Below are 16,855 nucleotides of genomic sequence, written 5' to 3' on the forward strand. Positions count from 1 at the left end.
AGACTATTTTTCTGTACAATGTAATGTGTTATTAAGAGCCAACATTTAGGGTGCCTGGGTGGCTCAGTGGGTTAAGCCTCTTCTTTCGGCTCAGGTCATGATCTCAGGGCCCTGGGATGGAGTCCTGCATCTGGCTCTCTGCTAAGCAGGGAGCCTACTTGCCCTTCCCTCCCTGCCTGCCTCTCTGCCTACTTGTTATCTTTCTCTCTCTCTGTGTCAAATAAATAAATAAAATCTTAAAAAAAAAAAGAGCCAACATTTATGGAGTGTCGGGCATGGTACTGTATATGTGTTTTGTTTTGTTAAAATACTTATTTATTTGACAGAGAGAGACATAGCGAGAGAGGGAACACAAGCAGGAAAAGTGGTAAAGGGAAAAGCAGGTTTCCCACTGAGCAGGGAGCCTGAAGCGGGGCTGGATCCTGGGATGGAGTCAAAGGCAGATACTTAACGACTGAGGCACCCAGGTGCCCAGTACTAAGTGTTTTTATGTATCCTTTCATTTATTGCTCACAGTGAGTGGATCTGGTAGGTCCTGTCACTACCTCCATCACAGAGCCAAGAGAACTGCTTAGATGAGCTAGAAAACAACATAGTCAAGGAAGAAAAAAAAACACAAAAAACTTTTCAAAAGTCATAGAGGTCATGAGGGATGGTGCTGGGTAGGAACAGAGATGTTTTCTGTTTGCTGTTTTCTGACTACTCTGTTCTACTGTTTCCTGACTGTGATACAACAGTGCAGTCATTTTCCCATTCCAGAGATTAAGTGGCATTTAGAAGATACACATTATTTATTTTAAAAGAAAAATTATGTTTTGAATCTTGATAGTTTTAGATAGAGCTAAGAATTAAATGAGCTGAATTCTTTGCACACATCACTGCTGAGACCATGGGGATGGCTTGGCTTAATAAAAACCATCCTTTTTTTTTAAATAAAGATTTTATGTATTTATTTGAGAGAAAGAGAGCGTGAGCCTGGGCAGGGGTGGTGGCCGGAGGCAAGGGAGCGAGAGAAACAGACTCCTTTCCCTACCCCTGCCCAGACTCCCACTCTCTCTCTCTCAAATAAATACATAAAATCTCTATTTAAAAAAGTAACAATTGGTTTTTCAAGTATCCAGAAACAATAATATCATAGAAAGGAAGGGTGGAAGAATTGTAGTGACCTATTTTAAAAATAAATTTCAAAATATTCTATTTAAATCCTGTATTTATATTTAAATTTCAGGCTGTGTATGGGATGAGGGGAGAGAAACAGAGACAGAGAGAGACAATTAATACCCCAGTATCCCAGATTTTTTGGTCAGAATTTATTTTGACTGAGGTCTGACACTACTCAGCTTAGATGAGATAATTCACTTGAATGGAGATCATGACCTGAACCGAGGGCAGACTCTTACTGACTGAGCCACCCAGGCTTCCCCCCTCCCGCCAAGTTCAATTTATTAAGTAGTTAGCACCAAATAATTGAATAAGTATTATGTTCTAACAACTTAGTAGCCAATTGAAAAAAATTGGAACACAAATTTAAAAGATTTTGAATTTCATTTTTAATAACTATAATTATTTATTGTTGGTATATGTGTGCCTTTGGGCCATGGAATAGAATTTTGAGTCCGAGTAGATATCACTCCCCTCGTTTCCTGTTTCACGTTGATTTTCACATGACTCTTGCTTTATATCACACAAACTATGAACACCTGTTTCAAAAAGATAGGATCGCATTAGAAGGAATGTAGCATGGTCTAATGTAAAAGTTGTGAACTATCTCAAGTTAGCAGTTCCTGAGGTGTTTGACTGAGCTTGAGTACCTCCATGTTTACCTTGAAATTTTAAGATATCCTGTTTATCCACTTGCACCCCTGTGAGTTCATTGACACACCCCAGAGCACCTTGGTACACATTTTGGGAACTACAGCTCTAAAGGAATCTGGAAATTCTTTAAGAGTGAAGTCTTTATTTATTTATTTATTTATTTGAGGGACAGAGATCACAAGCAGGCAGAGAGGCAGGCAGAGAGAGAGGGGGAAGCAGGCTCCCTGCCGAGCAGAGAGCCCGATGCGGGGCTCGATCCCAGGACCCGGAGATCATGACCTGAGCCAAAGGCAGAGGCTTTAACCCACTGAGCCACCCAGGCGCTCCAAGAGTGAAACCTTTAGAGTCTAGTTCTGAGTCCTAGACTTGTGAGTTATTTGTAAAAGTGTTAGAAATCCTGACTTTTTACTGTCTTGTGAGTTACTTATAAAAGAATCTTTAAAGGTTACTTAGAGATGATGTCTCAAATGCTAAGTAATTCAAACATACCTTTTTCTTAACACATTTGAGCTTATAGTTCAATGGAGGTATTTTTAGGTTGTTTGTTAGGTATTTGTTTAAGTTGTAGTTAAATTAACAACATGGGGTGCTGATTGTTTTATCTTGATTCATGCCAACCTCTCATCTGTGACTTGGTTTCATTCCCTCCCACTATCCAGTATTTGACATTACATTATTCTCTATTCAAGTGAATTATGTCATCTAAGCTGAGTAGTGTCAGACCTCAGTCAAAATAAATTCTGACCAAAAAATCTGGGATACTGGGGTATTAATTGTCTCTCTCTGTCTCTGTTTCTCTTCCCCCACCCCGTACACAGCCTAAAATTTAAATATAAATATAGAATTGAATTGGAATATTTTGAAATTTATTTTTAAAATAGGTCACTACAATTCACCCACCCTTATGGACACCTGAAAAACCAATTGATATTTTTTATGTCATCTCACTCTTGCACGCTTTAGCTTAATTGCCTCTAGCTTTACCATCTTGTTGAACAGAGGTAAGATTTCCTATAAGAGATGACAACCAGTAGTGGGGTGAAATGGGGAAACCGAAGAAGTTGCAGAAGGAGCTTGGGTGGTTCTGAATCGGGGACAGATTTGATTCAAAGTGAATCTTAAGAATGAGCAGGATTTTAAGCAAGCATAGCAAATAAGTGGGTGGGATCAAGACCTTGCTTTATTCGGTTCACTCCTCCTCCTGGGGTGCCCCCTCCCCAGTAAGAAATCACTGGGAGCCCAGATGGTAAAGTAGATGAACTCTTTTCTCTGCCTGGCAAACTCTTGCTCCTATTTTGATGAGTTTCTCTCTGAAAAATCTTTTTCCAATTTAGGACCACCAAAGCTACTGGTCCTTGCTTCCTTAGGAAATGGGAACACAGCTTCCCCATAATCCTGGCTCACATTTTTTTCTTTGTAAAACTCTACTGATAGTTAGATGGATCTACTGGAACAGGCCCATGTGCTAAAGAGTATTTTGATGCAAAAATGAACAAACATGGGATCCTAAGTAACCATTTGTTAGAGCCTACAAGAGCCATAAGAAAAACAGATCAGTAGCAACAATTTCTTTAAAATGAAGTCATATCAATTTCATTAAATTCTAAATATTTTGTTGGAGTTATTATTATAAAATGGATATAATTACACACATTTAAATTTAAGGCAGTGTTCTGTGATATGTGACAATGCAAAAGAAATGGCATGTGAACAAATTATTTTGCCTTTAAAAGTGGGTATTTGGTACTACTCAGCTCAAGTGAATTAACTCCCAAACTTTACTCATATGATGTGGACATTGTAACTCTAAATGCTCTGAGTTTTCAAGACATTCCAATATCTGTTTTATTAGAGATCTTCCAATTTTTTTAAAAAAAGATTTTATTTGTTTATTTGACAGATAGAGATCACAAGTAGGCAGAGAGATAGGCAGATAGAGAGGGGGAAGCGGGCTCCCTGTTGAGCAGAGAGCCTAATGTGGGGCTTGATCCCAGGACCCCAAGATCATGACCCAAGCCAACGGCAGAGGCTTTAACCCACTGAGCCACCCAGGTGCCCCAGAGATCTTCCAATTTTTAAAAAAGATTTATTTATTTATTTGAGAGAGAGCAAGAGGGCACGTGTGAGTGGGTTGAGGGGCGGAGGGAGAGAATCTCAAGCAGACACTGCGCTGAACTCAGATCCCAACACAGGGTCTGTCCCACTGCCCATGAGATCATGACCTGGGTCATAACCAAGAGTTGGAGGCTTCACCGACTGAGCCACCCAGGCACCCCCTAGAGATCTTCCAATTTATAACTGTTGGCAAATTGTTCAAATTGCCTTAAGTCTTGCATGGGCCACAGAACATGTTAGCAGCCCAACCAACCTCCAGTTTGTGGCATCTTCTGTAAACAGTAGTAGATCCCTGAAAGTGTTTAATTAGGGAAATGATCAGGTGAATTTGGCAGAGGTGTATGGAAATTAAAGTACCAGTTCAATCTCCAGTGCTGACCGCCCCCTGGAACTTCAGCCTTGTGTGCACCGCTGCCTCCTCAACATCTCAGCGTAACAGACATCTCAGACTTAACATATCAGAATCCTGATCTATTTCCACAAAACCTGCACCTGCAAAAGTCTTCTCCATCTCAGCTAATAGCAACTCCGTACTTTTGATCTTTGAAGCCAAAAGTTCTGGAGTCCTGCTTGAATCATTTCATATACAATGTCTCCACGAGCATCTCGACCTCCAGATGTATTTAGGAAGAAACCCATCTTTACCAGCGTTCACCATCACCACATCTGTCCACGTCATTCTCTCTTGCCGGAATGATTGTCTCCCCACTTCCAACCTTGACTCCTGTGGATCATTCCTTACTGTAGCAGCCATGGTGTCCATTTCATTCATGTTTCTCATCTGCTCCTTCAGGACTCCTCCTGTCCTCAGTGCTTTCCTCTCTCCTGCAGAATACAAGGCAGCTTTCCTATGATGGCCTGAAATGGGCTCCAGTCTGGACCCCGAGATCTGCCTGCCTTACCGCATGTTCCTCTTCCCCTGCTCCATCCTCTCCAGATAGACTCCTTGCTCTTCTCTAAACACTTGGCAGACACATTTGTGCTTCGGAGTCTTTCTCTCTTGGTGGTGTTCTTTCAAAAAACGCACTTCTAAATATCCATACGACTTTCTCCTTTATCTCTTTCGGGTCTTTACTTAAGTGACCACTTCCCTGTGGACCTTGACTATCCATCCTGCATAACTTGGCCCTCACCCTCACATACCATTTTCTCCTTTCCTACTTTATTTTCCTCCCTACCACTTTACCAGCTAATGTAGTGTTACATGGACCTTACCAGCTTTTTGTCTTTTCCACTAGAACATGAGATTCATTAGAACAAGGACCTCTAATTCTTTTTGCTCATTGCTCGAAGAGTGCCTGAAAAATAACAAGCATTCAAAACTTAGTTGTTCAGTGAATGAATGAAGCGAGATGGGGTGATCCTCACTGGAGTGATGATGATGAAGGCAAGGGACATGGCAGAGGGTGGCTCTTACCGTCTTGTTAAGTCTGCATGTATCTGCCGGGAGCAGGGAGGGAATTAGGGACTATTCCTTCACTTACTAAGGAGACCTTTTTGCACACTCTGGTACACAAAATGCGTGTCATGGGGACTGCTGAAAGGTGGTTCTGGCTAGGGGCACTTGTAATTTTGTGAGCGATGATTGCCCATGGTTAATGCCAGTTTCAGCCCAGGGGTCTTGGAAAAAGAGTGATGGCTTATGCGCTTCTGTCGCTGGCTTGGTGGGGGCAAAGTAGGGAAGAGAGAAGAGGGAAGAGTCTCAAAAATATGGCCGCAGGGTCAGATGGGCTCCTAAAACCTGGAGAAAACCTACTCACGAGCGTGTTAACCAGACTCTGATCCTCATCTGTGGGTTTCCCTGAGTCTTCAAAACTACCTTAACCTACTGTAAGTTCAGTGTCCTCTTGGCCATCACAGTAATCAGATGGATTTGTTTTCCTCTAGATCCTTGTCCCAGATCCATACATACTTTTGGTTTCATCCTCCTGCTTTTCATGCTATTATTCCCTGGAAACAAAGAGAGTATCTTGGTACTTTTAGCTTTATGGATTATGCATGACCCAAAACTTACATTATTTTGAGTAGAGTAAATTGATTCTAAGGGATTATTTCTTAAGAAGATGAGAATGATAACAAAAACATAACATTCCAATGTGAAACTTGTTGCAACAGATACGTGCATAACCCTGTTAGCATAATGTTAATTTTCTCCACTATTGATTACTTATTGGAAGTGAGACTATAATATAGAGTAAGTGCATTAGTACGTAACACTAGTTACATATGAACATGTTCATGAACACTAGTTCATGAACACATGGTGATGTATTTTAGAGAAAGAAATAATTTTAATTTCAGCTTATTTCTACAAGAGTATCTTGAGTATTTACTATATCATACAAGTATAGAATAGGCCTCAGATTTGCAATGTTAAATTATAATCAGGGCATCTGGGTGCCTCAGTTAGTTAAGGATCTGACTCTTTTTTTTTTTTTAAATTTAAGATTTTATTTATTTATTTGAGAAAGAGAGCACGCATGTGTGCCTGAGCAGAGGGAAGGGGCAGAGTGAGATGGAGAAGCAGACTTCCCGCTGAAGAGGGAGCCTGATGTGGGACTCAGTTCCAGGATCCTGGGATCATGATCTGTGCCAAGGCAAATGCTCAACTGACTGAACCACCAGGTCTTCCATCTGACTTTTGATTTTGGCTCAGGTCATGATCTCAGGGTCATGAAACCCTGTGTCAGTCTCTGCACTGGTGGAACCAGCTTAAGATTTTCTCTCTCCCTTTCCCTCTGCCTGTCCCCCAACCCCCCTGCTTATGGCTGTCTCTCTCTCAAAAAATTATATATATATATAATATATTATATATATATTATGTATTATGTATGTATGTATTATATGCATTATGTATATATGTATTATGTATTTTATTATTATATATAATAATATATATATAAATGCATATATGACATTTCACTTTAGGGCACAATTGTAGGATGCATATGTTTTCACTGAACAGAGTAAGAGGAAAGGTGAGGAAGGAATTCAGGCTTTGGGAACAGAGGTATAAAAAGGCAAGAAAATCCGAGGCAGTAATGGAGGGTGTGTTTAGAGAGAATAAGTATTCCCTTGTGGCATGGCCATGGAGCTTGTTGAAGGAAGTGACAGGAGGAGTTTGGAAAGGTGGTTGGAGCCAAAGTCTCCTTGTGCACTGTTAATAATGAAGGTGTCTGTTTCTTTTTTTATTCTTTTATTTTTTAAAAAATTTTACTTATTTATTTGACAGAGATCACAAGTAGGCAGAGAGGCAGGCAGAGAGAGGGGAGGAAGCAGGCTCCCCGCTGAGCAGAGAGCCCAATGCGGGGCTCGATCCCAGGACCCTGAGATCATGACCTGAGCCGAAGGCAGAGGCTTTGACCCACTGAGCCACCCAGGCGCCCCGAAGGTGTCTGTTTCTAAGCATGTGTCGCTGACGGGCTAAGGCAGTGGAGCATATGGGTATTGTTTACCTTTTGAACGTGGACTCTGAAAGAAATAGAGTTTAAAGACTTCACCTAGGTAGGCCTTCAAAACAGCTTCCTGGACCCCACACAAAAGTAGCAGGGTAAGAATCTCTGAAGAGCAGGGCCCAGGAATGAGTATTCTCTAAATACCTAAGAAGATTTTTTTTTTTTGGCTTTATTGAGATATAATTGGTATATAACATTGTGTAGATTAAAGCTGTACAGCGTGATGATTTAATATACTTATATATTTTCAAATGATTACATTAGGATGAACACCTTCATCCCTTCACATAATTACCATTTTTTGGTATGTGGTGAGAATACTTAAGAGCTACTCTCTTAGCAGCTTGCAGTATATAATACAGTATTTTTAACTATAATCACCCTACTGTACATTAGATCTCCAGAACTTATTTATCTTATAACTGGAAGCTTATACCCTTTGGCCAACATCTCCCTCTATCTTCTACTCCCTGTCTTAGCAACCACCTGTCTATACTCTCTGTTCTATGAGTTTGGCTTTTTTTTTTTTTTTTAGAGAGAAAGAGACAGAGAAAGCACATGAGTGATGGGGGGTGGGCGAGGAGGGGCAGAAGGAGAGGGAGATTGAGAATCCCAAGCAGGCTCCATGCCCATCACGGAGCCAGTCTCCCGATCTGAAATCAAGAATAAGATGCTTAAACAACGGAGCCACCCAGGTGCCCCTACCAGTCTGGCTTTTTTAGATTCCACATATAAGTGAGATCATTACAGTATTTATTTCTCTGACTTATTTCCCCTAGTATAATGCTCTCATTGCTTTTGCCCATGTTGTTGCAAAAGGCAGGATTTCCTTCCTTTCCGTGCTGATAATATCCCGCTGCATGTATATACCACATTTCTTTTTTTATTCCTTCACTGGTGGACACTTAAGAAGTTTCCATGTCTCAGTCCTTACGAACAACGCTGCAGTGAACATGGGGGTGCAGATAGCTCTTGAAGATAGTGTTTTCATTTCCTCCCAATGGGTGCCCATCTGGTGATCTCTTATACTGCCAAAAGGTCTGAAGACCTGTGTTTGTATTTATTTTGAGGGAGAGCAGGAGCGATGAGAGCTGAGATGCCGAGAGCCTCCTTGGGGAGCTGTCAGGGCTCCAGGTGAGGGCTTAAATGGGAGCATTAACAGTGCTGATGGTGGGGTAGGGGGTGACGATCCGGAGCTGCTTCTAAAGCAGAAGCATTGGTAGAATGTTGGAGACCCTTTAGGCAGAGGGGTGAGGAAAGAGTCAGAAGATGACTTGACGGTAGCGCTCAGGGGAGCAGTGTAACTAGTGATGCTGAGCACTGGAGGGAACACTGGGACGTAGCAAGCGGAGAGCTGGTTGCCTGCATCCGTGGAGGGTGATTGGAAGGGTTGCCAGAGGCAGTAATGAATTTAGTTTCAGGTATCCAAACCACTATTTTAGCAATGAGGAAAACAGACTCAGAATGATGGAGTCGCTAATCTGAGCTCACAGAGCCGTAGGTTAGTGGTGGAGTGGCAAAAAGAATGTGCCCAGATTAACAGAACATCCAGGGTGCTTCCTCCCATTGTTTCTATGTCTATGTAGACGATTCCTGGCTTGGCTGTGCCCACTGAGAATATCTCTAGAGTATTAATTACCAAGAGAAAATACCATTAAATACACATTATGACTCTATTACCTGTGTGTATTTTTAGCTGAGTCTGTGACACAAAACGGACCACTGAAGGCTGTTGGGACAGAGGCCAAGCATTGACTTACTAGGAATATTTTAACTCTAGAAGCAGGAAAGTAGGAGGGGACCTTAGAGGTCAGCTAGAACAAATTCATTTTATAAGTGAGAAAACTGAGTCTCAAAGAGAGAAATGCATTTGTCTAAGGCTGCTCTGGTAACCAGTAATTAAGACTAAAACCCATGTCTCTGGCCATTCAATTTATTGCCTTCTGCAGTAAGATTGTCCAAATGATCGCTGCAGCTACAGTGTTAACTCTTGTGATTCAGTTCATTGCTTTGTCATTGAACTTGTCTGGGAGCTGGACACTGAATCATGAGTCACATTGACATGGCCATGGATGTGTGTGTAGAGTCTAAGAGAAATGGGAGCCTACATGGTGAATTGGGTCATTTTCGGTGCAGGCATCCAATAGGACATGTCTTAGTTTAGAAGTTCCTCAAGGGCAAAAAACTATGTATTTGCAGCAGAAAACACAGAGCCTGTATTAGCTATTCAGTAAATGTGCGTTGAACGAGTGCTCTAACCCCACTGGAAATTTTTGAACTGTGTTTTTTTGTTGTTTGTTTGTTTTAAGTAAATTACCTTTGATAAATTCACCAGGTCTCTATGTTGCCCATACGTAGGCACTCATGAAGAGTCACATGGTTCTCATTCTTTTCATAAGAAGCAGCAGAGAGAGAGCTATCAGCTGACAAAGGAAGGATAAAATGTGAGCACTGGAAATGCCTTTGTCTGAACATGACCTCTTGCCGGAACCCCGGAAATACAAACTTTTAAAGTCTGTGGGCTCAGTGACCTCAATTTACAAAGATCACTTTTTCTCCCTTTGTTCCTGATCTGGCACACTTTCCCTCACAAACTCACACACACACACACACACACACACAGATTGTCCTTTTTTAATTCCTATGAAGGTGTTAAGCCTATATATACATTGCTTTTTTGCATGGTCTTCAAAATGACCTTTTCCCATGTATTGGAACTGTAAAAATTTTTCTTCTTGAGGACCTCCTTACTCTACTATGAAAACTCTGGACAAGTAGATTATTGAATAACCCATGACTTTGCCTTTCATCTGATTAGTTCCTGCAAGGGATCATAAGACAACTGCCCAAAGCCCAGAGGCTTTTGGAGTCCTGAATGATCACAGAGGGCTTTTTCCCCCCTCTCTTCTTGAAATGTCATGGCCATCCTGAGCAGTATTAAAGGGGATTACTGTTTGTGTTAGGAACTAAAAAAGGAAATGAAATAAAAGAAATCTAAAACTCATTTGGGAGAAATGAAAGTTCAACTGCGGGTTTTGTGTCATATGAAGAGTATTAAGCCACTTTCTTTCATCGGCTAGATTGTGGGGGACAAAGAAAGGCTTCTGTGGTAAAAAACCATGTAAGAAATGTTTTAGGGTTGTCATGTGCTGGCCCTTACAGAATGCTCTTCTTTCCACTGATACATGTGTAAACACAAACATTTGTCCACTAGGACCACTAAGATGGAATCTTGACCTGCATCCATTTTCACTCAGTGCTCATGGATCATGTCCTCAGAATCTGCAGTGCTCTGCAATGTGCATGCTCATGTGATTATAACAACCTGCAAAGGGTTTTTGTTTGTTTGTTTTGTTTCGTTTTGTTTTAAGATTTACTTATTCATTTGACAGAGAAAGAGAGAGAGCGCACAAGCAGGGGGGAGCTGCAGAGGGAGAGGGAGAAGCAGGCTTCCTGCTGAGCAAGGAGCCTGATGTAGGGCTGGATCCCAGGACTCTGGGATCATGAACTGGGCTGAAGGCAGACGCTTAACCAACTGAGCCACTCAAGTACCTGCAAAAGAGTTTGTTAACATGAATTAAAACTCCCCACCACAACATCTTGTGTTCAAAGTTAAGTGTGAAGTGTTCTTCGAGATATTGACCTGGATCTTCTGAGATACCCACTAGTTTTGGCATTTTATTCTTTTGCTACACAATGGCTTATTAAATACACACCTTGCTTTGTTTTAATTTATATAACTTTATTAGACTCTACCATAAATAAGTGACCAAATCAGAATAAAAGGCCTTTGTCTGGTCCTACACTTCTGGAGTTTAGGGTTCAAAAAACACAAACCCAGCCTTCATTAAGCACCTGTCTTCTGCTACTAGTAGTGGCTAGGGTTAAAAGCAATAGGATTCATTTCATTTTGTTAATCGATGGAAAGTCCAGTAATTTTTTGCTGTAAACCCTGCTCTGGATCTGATTTCACTACCTATGCCCTATTGTCTTTCATAATTTTTAACATGCTGAAGAAAGGCATGGAAACCTCAAGGACCAGTTAGTTCTAAGGTCCCATAATGGGTGCTTTCTATATGTTCATTCATTTCATCCACTTGACAGCCCTGTGAGGTACACATTATTGCTGCCATTTTGCGGATGAGGAAGACTAACCTTAGAGTGTTTAACAAAATGGCCAACATTCACTTAAAAAATTAAGAATCAGAACAAAAGTGATTCTAGTTGATTGAACTGAATAAGACCAGTGCCTGCATGCCTGCCTTTCTCTCTTTCTCTTTCTCTGTCAAAGGGCTTTTCTCCCCCATAGATTGTAGAGTACTTAAGGCCATCTGGTTTACTGTTGTATTTCAAGCATGTAGTCTGGAGACCGGCACTGATAGAAATATCTGTTATCTGTTCAGCGGAGTTGAGTGGGACACTCATGGCACAAAAGCCTGGAGGAGAGATAGTCTAAGACTAATGGCTTGGTAGTTGAGAGGATTCAGTGTTGGCAAGTGACTATGGGCTCTCGATTCAGAAAGTTCAGATTTGAGTTCCAACTTCCGAAGCTCACTATCTGTATAATTTGCATAAGTTACTTAGGCTCTGGCGGTCTCAACGTTCTCACTGTAAAATGGTGATAATAGTCGGACCTTTATGATTTTCTATGTAAGCTGCATTTCTGACCGTTAGTAAATAGAACTAAATGCTAGCTCCTACTATCCTTAATTGGATTGACTGTGGGTGCCTTTTAACATATTACATAGTTTAGTTATGTTTATTATGTTTATCATTTATAATCCATCACTCCACTAAATTGTAAGCTCCACGATGACAGGGACTTTCATGTTTTAATTGTTATATCCCAAGTGCTTAGAGCAGTTTTGTCCAGTAGAACATACAGGAGTAATGGAGATATGATATATTGGTATCATCTGATCCTGTTGCCACTGGCCATACGTGGTTACTACACACTTAAAAAAAAAATTTTTTTTTAATTTACTACACACTTGAAATGTGGGTAGCTAGTGTAACTGAAGAAATGAATTTTAAAGTCGATTTAATTTTAATTAATTTAAACCTAAGTAGCTGTGTGTGGCCAGTGGCATGCCCTGCTAGCACAGTTCTAGAACATTATATGGTATACAGAAGTTTTAGTAAATAAAATACTTGTTAAATGATTGAATCCCTTCTGGACTCCAAGATCAAAAACAAAGGTATGCGACTATGTATTGAGCTGACTCTGTACAGTGAGGCACTAAAGTGCTTTCCTGAGTGGTCTGCTCATCCTGGAGGCCTCCTGAGGCTCCAGGATGTGCTTCTGTTTACAATTGTAATAAGGCTTTGATTTCTGTTTCTTTTTGGTGATAGGTCAAGAAAGATTTGGGAACATGACAAGGGTCTATTACCGAGAAGCGATGGGTGCGTTTATTGTCTTCGATGTCACCAGGCCAGCTACATTTGAAGCAGTGACAAAGTGGAAGAATGATTTGGACTCAAAGTTGAGTCTCCCTAATGGCAAACCAGTTTCAGTGGTTTTGTTGGCCAACAAGTGTGACCAGGGGAAGGACGTGCTCATGAACAATGGCCTCAAGATGGACCAGTTCTGCAAGGAGCACGGTTTCGTAGGATGGTTTGAAACATCAGCAAAGGTAATGTGACCTTAAAGGAGAAAGGTATTAGGCAAGATGCAAAAAGAAAATAATCATGTAATCATTGTCATCATCATCATGATGTTAATATGTGTTTGTCTAGTGATTTGTGGTTCCCAAATGGCTTGAAGCTCTTTCTCATCTCAAGCGGATGAGTGGGCAGGGCAGAAATTACTATCCACAATTTAAGATGTATTTGCCCAAGAGAGTAAAAAGCGACTCGTACATGATCTCAGTGATAATGGTTAATAACTGTGTTTGTTTATCAAGCGCTTACTATCTGTTAGGCGTGTTTTATATGCATTTTCTCCTTTAGTCCTCACACAATCCTATTAGGTAAGTATGATTTTAGAGTCAGTGAAAAAATGGGTCTCACATTCAATGTCACTGCCTTATCCATGTATTAATTAATTTACTCCATCAATATTTAATGTGTGCTTTGCCCTAAAAATGAAAAGGTGGCAAGAATGTGGAACTATCACATTGGAAATACTGGAACAGTAGAATTAGAGAGTAGGCAGCAAATGTAACTGTGAATAATACCATGTTGTTTGGCACTTTTCACCTTTCTGGTGGGCAGAGGAGAAGCAGGGCATGGGGCAGAATCAAGGTGGGAAGATGAAGAACCAGTGTGGCGTGATAAGGACATTATTCTTCCCATTCTGCCTCATGCTGCTATCTGATTTGTCAGAGGCATGGTTTTTGCTCTGCTCTTTTTTGTTTTTGCCTATATTTTTATCTCAGAGAGAGAGAAAAAAGCTTATATGGTAAAATTTGGAAGTTAAAAAAAGCATAAATTAAAAAAATAAATGTTCCACTGTATTTTTCTATTTCCTGTGTGCATATATTTTATGTTAATATATTTTTAATATATAATTATATGAAATAAAATATAAATATAAAATATATGAAATTTATATGTTTTATATTTATAAATGAAATGTATATTGAAATCTATATTGTATATTTATGTAATATGTATCTATTTACATATAAATGTATAAATTTTACATTATTAGGAATGCATTCTGCATAGTTTTAGATCATAATTTTCCCATTTTTATTTATTTATGGAAAACATCTTAAAGACAGAGCAAAGACCCTGTGCTAGTTGCTTGGGATTCAGCTGTGAAAAAGATAGGCATTGTCTCTACTTATGGAAATCACACGAAGGCCTTATTGTAAACATTTAAGCAATCATTAGAGAATGGTTTGAAAATATAATGTGAATGGACATCATTCAAATAGACTGAGAAGGAGTCTCTGACCCATTCTATGCTGGAGAGCAGGATGGTCAGATTTTCCCTAGGGACTAGGGAAAGGTAAGAGGCAGAGTAACATGGTAGTCATTACATTCCTATGGGAAAATGGCGAGGCTTTGAATGAGGGTAAATGGTGGGGATTGGAAAAAAAACCTGATTTGAGACTCTCACTGAAGTTTATTTTTTTTAAGGTAATTATTTATTTATTTGAGAGAGAGAGAGTAAGCACAAGCATGGGGAGGGGCAGAGGGAGAAGGAGAAGCAGGCTCTCTGCCGCATGGAGAGCCCAACATGGGGCTCGATCCCGGGACCCTGGGATTAGGACCTGAGCCAAAGGCAGACACTCAACTGACTGAGCCACCCAGGTGTCCCTCGCTGAAGTTTAAACACCAATGGGGATTAAGCAACTGCGTGGTCTGCGGGATGATAGAAGAGCGTGGTGGTGCCACTTTCTTGGTCATAGTTGGGAGACTTTTTTGTTCCAGCTGCATGACCTGGACGGTCTCAGTGTCTACCTCCTGTCTCAGTGGTATCTGTGAGTTGGCCTGTGTATAGAAGTTGCTACTTCCAGAAGTTCCTGGGGTTTTTGCCTTCCTTCTTGGAGCCATGGAGCACTTTTAGTATGCTTTTCTCCTCTCTTCCAAAACCCTTCTTTCTCCCTATTTCTTAGGATTTTTCCTTTGATTCACGACAGGGTATCCATCACTTACTGTTGTCTTTCTACTTTTCTTGTCAGTGAACCCTTTTGGTTTGTTTGTTTGAGGGATGATTCCTATAAAGAGAAAAATGTAGAGCAAAACTCAAAGGTCTGATGAGGTTTAGAAATTTGAGAAATAGGACTTTTTTTTTAATGCAGGGCTTGAACTCATGGCCCTGAGATCAAGACCTGAACAGAGATCGAAAGTTGGATGCTCAACTGACTGAGCCACCCAGGTGCCCCAGAAATATGACATTCTTTATAGTTTGATTTTGGATGTTAGTCCGGTTTTTTTCATTTTACATGGCAAAAAATGCATGTGATTTTACCTATTCTTATTTCTTAGCTCCATGCTCAATTTCCTTATACGGCTTCTGTATATTCCTTCAAATTCCTTTCTTTCAAAAGAATTGCTCTCCTTCAAGAATTCCTTCCCTCAATAGGTTACTTTCCATCTGAAGGGCAAACTGGAATGAATGATTCATATCTCTGTGGTAAGGGAGTCTTCCGTCACTCACTCATTCATTCATTCATTCATTCAATAAATTGGTACTGAACAGCTGTTATGTACCAAGCTCTGGGAATATAGAAATGTATAAAACAGAATCCTGACCTTGTGGATAATGATAACAAACAATAATGTATAGGTAAAATATATACGGTGTTGGGGGGAAAATGTTAGGAAAAGAAAAAAAAAAGGAGAAGAAAAGAGAGAAAGAGACTTATGAATTTGCAGGGAGAGCTAGAATTGCTTGTGGACTGAAGAAACTCTTGGATGTTTTCTTTCACCTCACTCTAATGGTTCTTGCTTGACCATGGCAGTCAAACTCTGCTTAAGAGCATGAGGTTCATTAACTTAAGGCCTGACTGACCCACGGTACTTAGATATGGGATTTTTAATCCTCCAAATCCCTGCTAGTGTAAACTTTAAAGAGAAGCTTTGTACAGAGAGAGGGTGGAGGGATTTCACAAGCCTGAAGTGCGCTGAAATGCTAAAGAGGGCACAAGGCCTCATTGTACTGCATTCAACATCTTCTTCCCTCCAAATGTACTGCTATAGAAATTGTCCTGAATGTCTTCATAACGAACGTGTCTCCCTGGTGCCAGGTTAGTATGCAAAGTCAGCATCTTGAATCTCTGGAAGAGTACTGCAGCGTGGATGCTGGAGTGTCAAACTGCTCCAAAAGTCTTTTTTAAAAAATCTTTGGGAGCTCCTGGGTGGCTCAGTCATTTAAGCTTCTGCCTTTGAGTCAGGTCATGATCCCAGGGTCCTGGGATTGAGCCCCACATTAGGCTCCCTGGCGGGGGAGCCCATTGGCAGGGGGCCTGCTTCTCCCTCTCCCCTGCTTGTGGTCTCTCTCTCACTCTCTATCTCTCTCTCAAATAAATAAAATCTTAAAATCAGACTGTCTACCTGAAGACAAGATGGCAGCATTTGGAGACTACAGTCCTCCTCTTCTTTGATTACAACGTTTAGGATTGGGGAACATTTTCCATAGAGACTTTTCTCTTAGAAAGTGAAGCTACTAATAATTATCCTTTTGAGTGATGTAGTAATCATTCTGTCTGGTGATAAACATCTGATTTCCTTTTTTTTCACGTCTCTACAACTTAAATGCACCTTTGGCTTTGTCTCCATGGCCAAGTCTTGCAACAGCACTGGGGCTTGGCCATTTCTGAAGCTGAATTTCACTCACTAGGACTAGCCTCCATCTTGCTGCTGGCCCTACTGCTAAAGGAAATTTGCCCTCTTGCTCTTCAGTCTTCTGGAATGACTTTCCATGAGAGTTCTCCTGTCTCATTGATGTTGCTGGAACACTCATGGTAGCCTCTGGCTGTGCATTAAGAGCAAAAAAATAAAATGTATGCTAGCTGGCA

General features: G+C 40.7%; 1 protein-coding gene across 1 annotated transcript in view; it reads left to right on the top strand.

Moving 5' to 3' along the window:
* Nucleotides 1-16,855, top strand: part of RAB38 (RAB38, member RAS oncogene family) — a 57,661-nt gene that overhangs the window by 12,018 nt on the left and 28,788 nt on the right. Inside the window, exon 2 of the mRNA XM_044258350.1 lies at nt 12,738-13,018. Coding sequence (XP_044114285.1) covers nt 12,738-13,018 — 281 coding nt within the window. The remainder of the gene's footprint in view (nt 1-12,737; nt 13,019-16,855) is intronic.

Source organism: Neovison vison, chromosome 7 (genome assembly GCF_020171115.1).
Source record: "Neovison vison isolate M4711 chromosome 7, ASM_NN_V1, whole genome shotgun sequence".
Lineage (NCBI taxonomy): Eukaryota > Metazoa > Chordata > Mammalia > Carnivora > Mustelidae > Neogale > Neogale vison.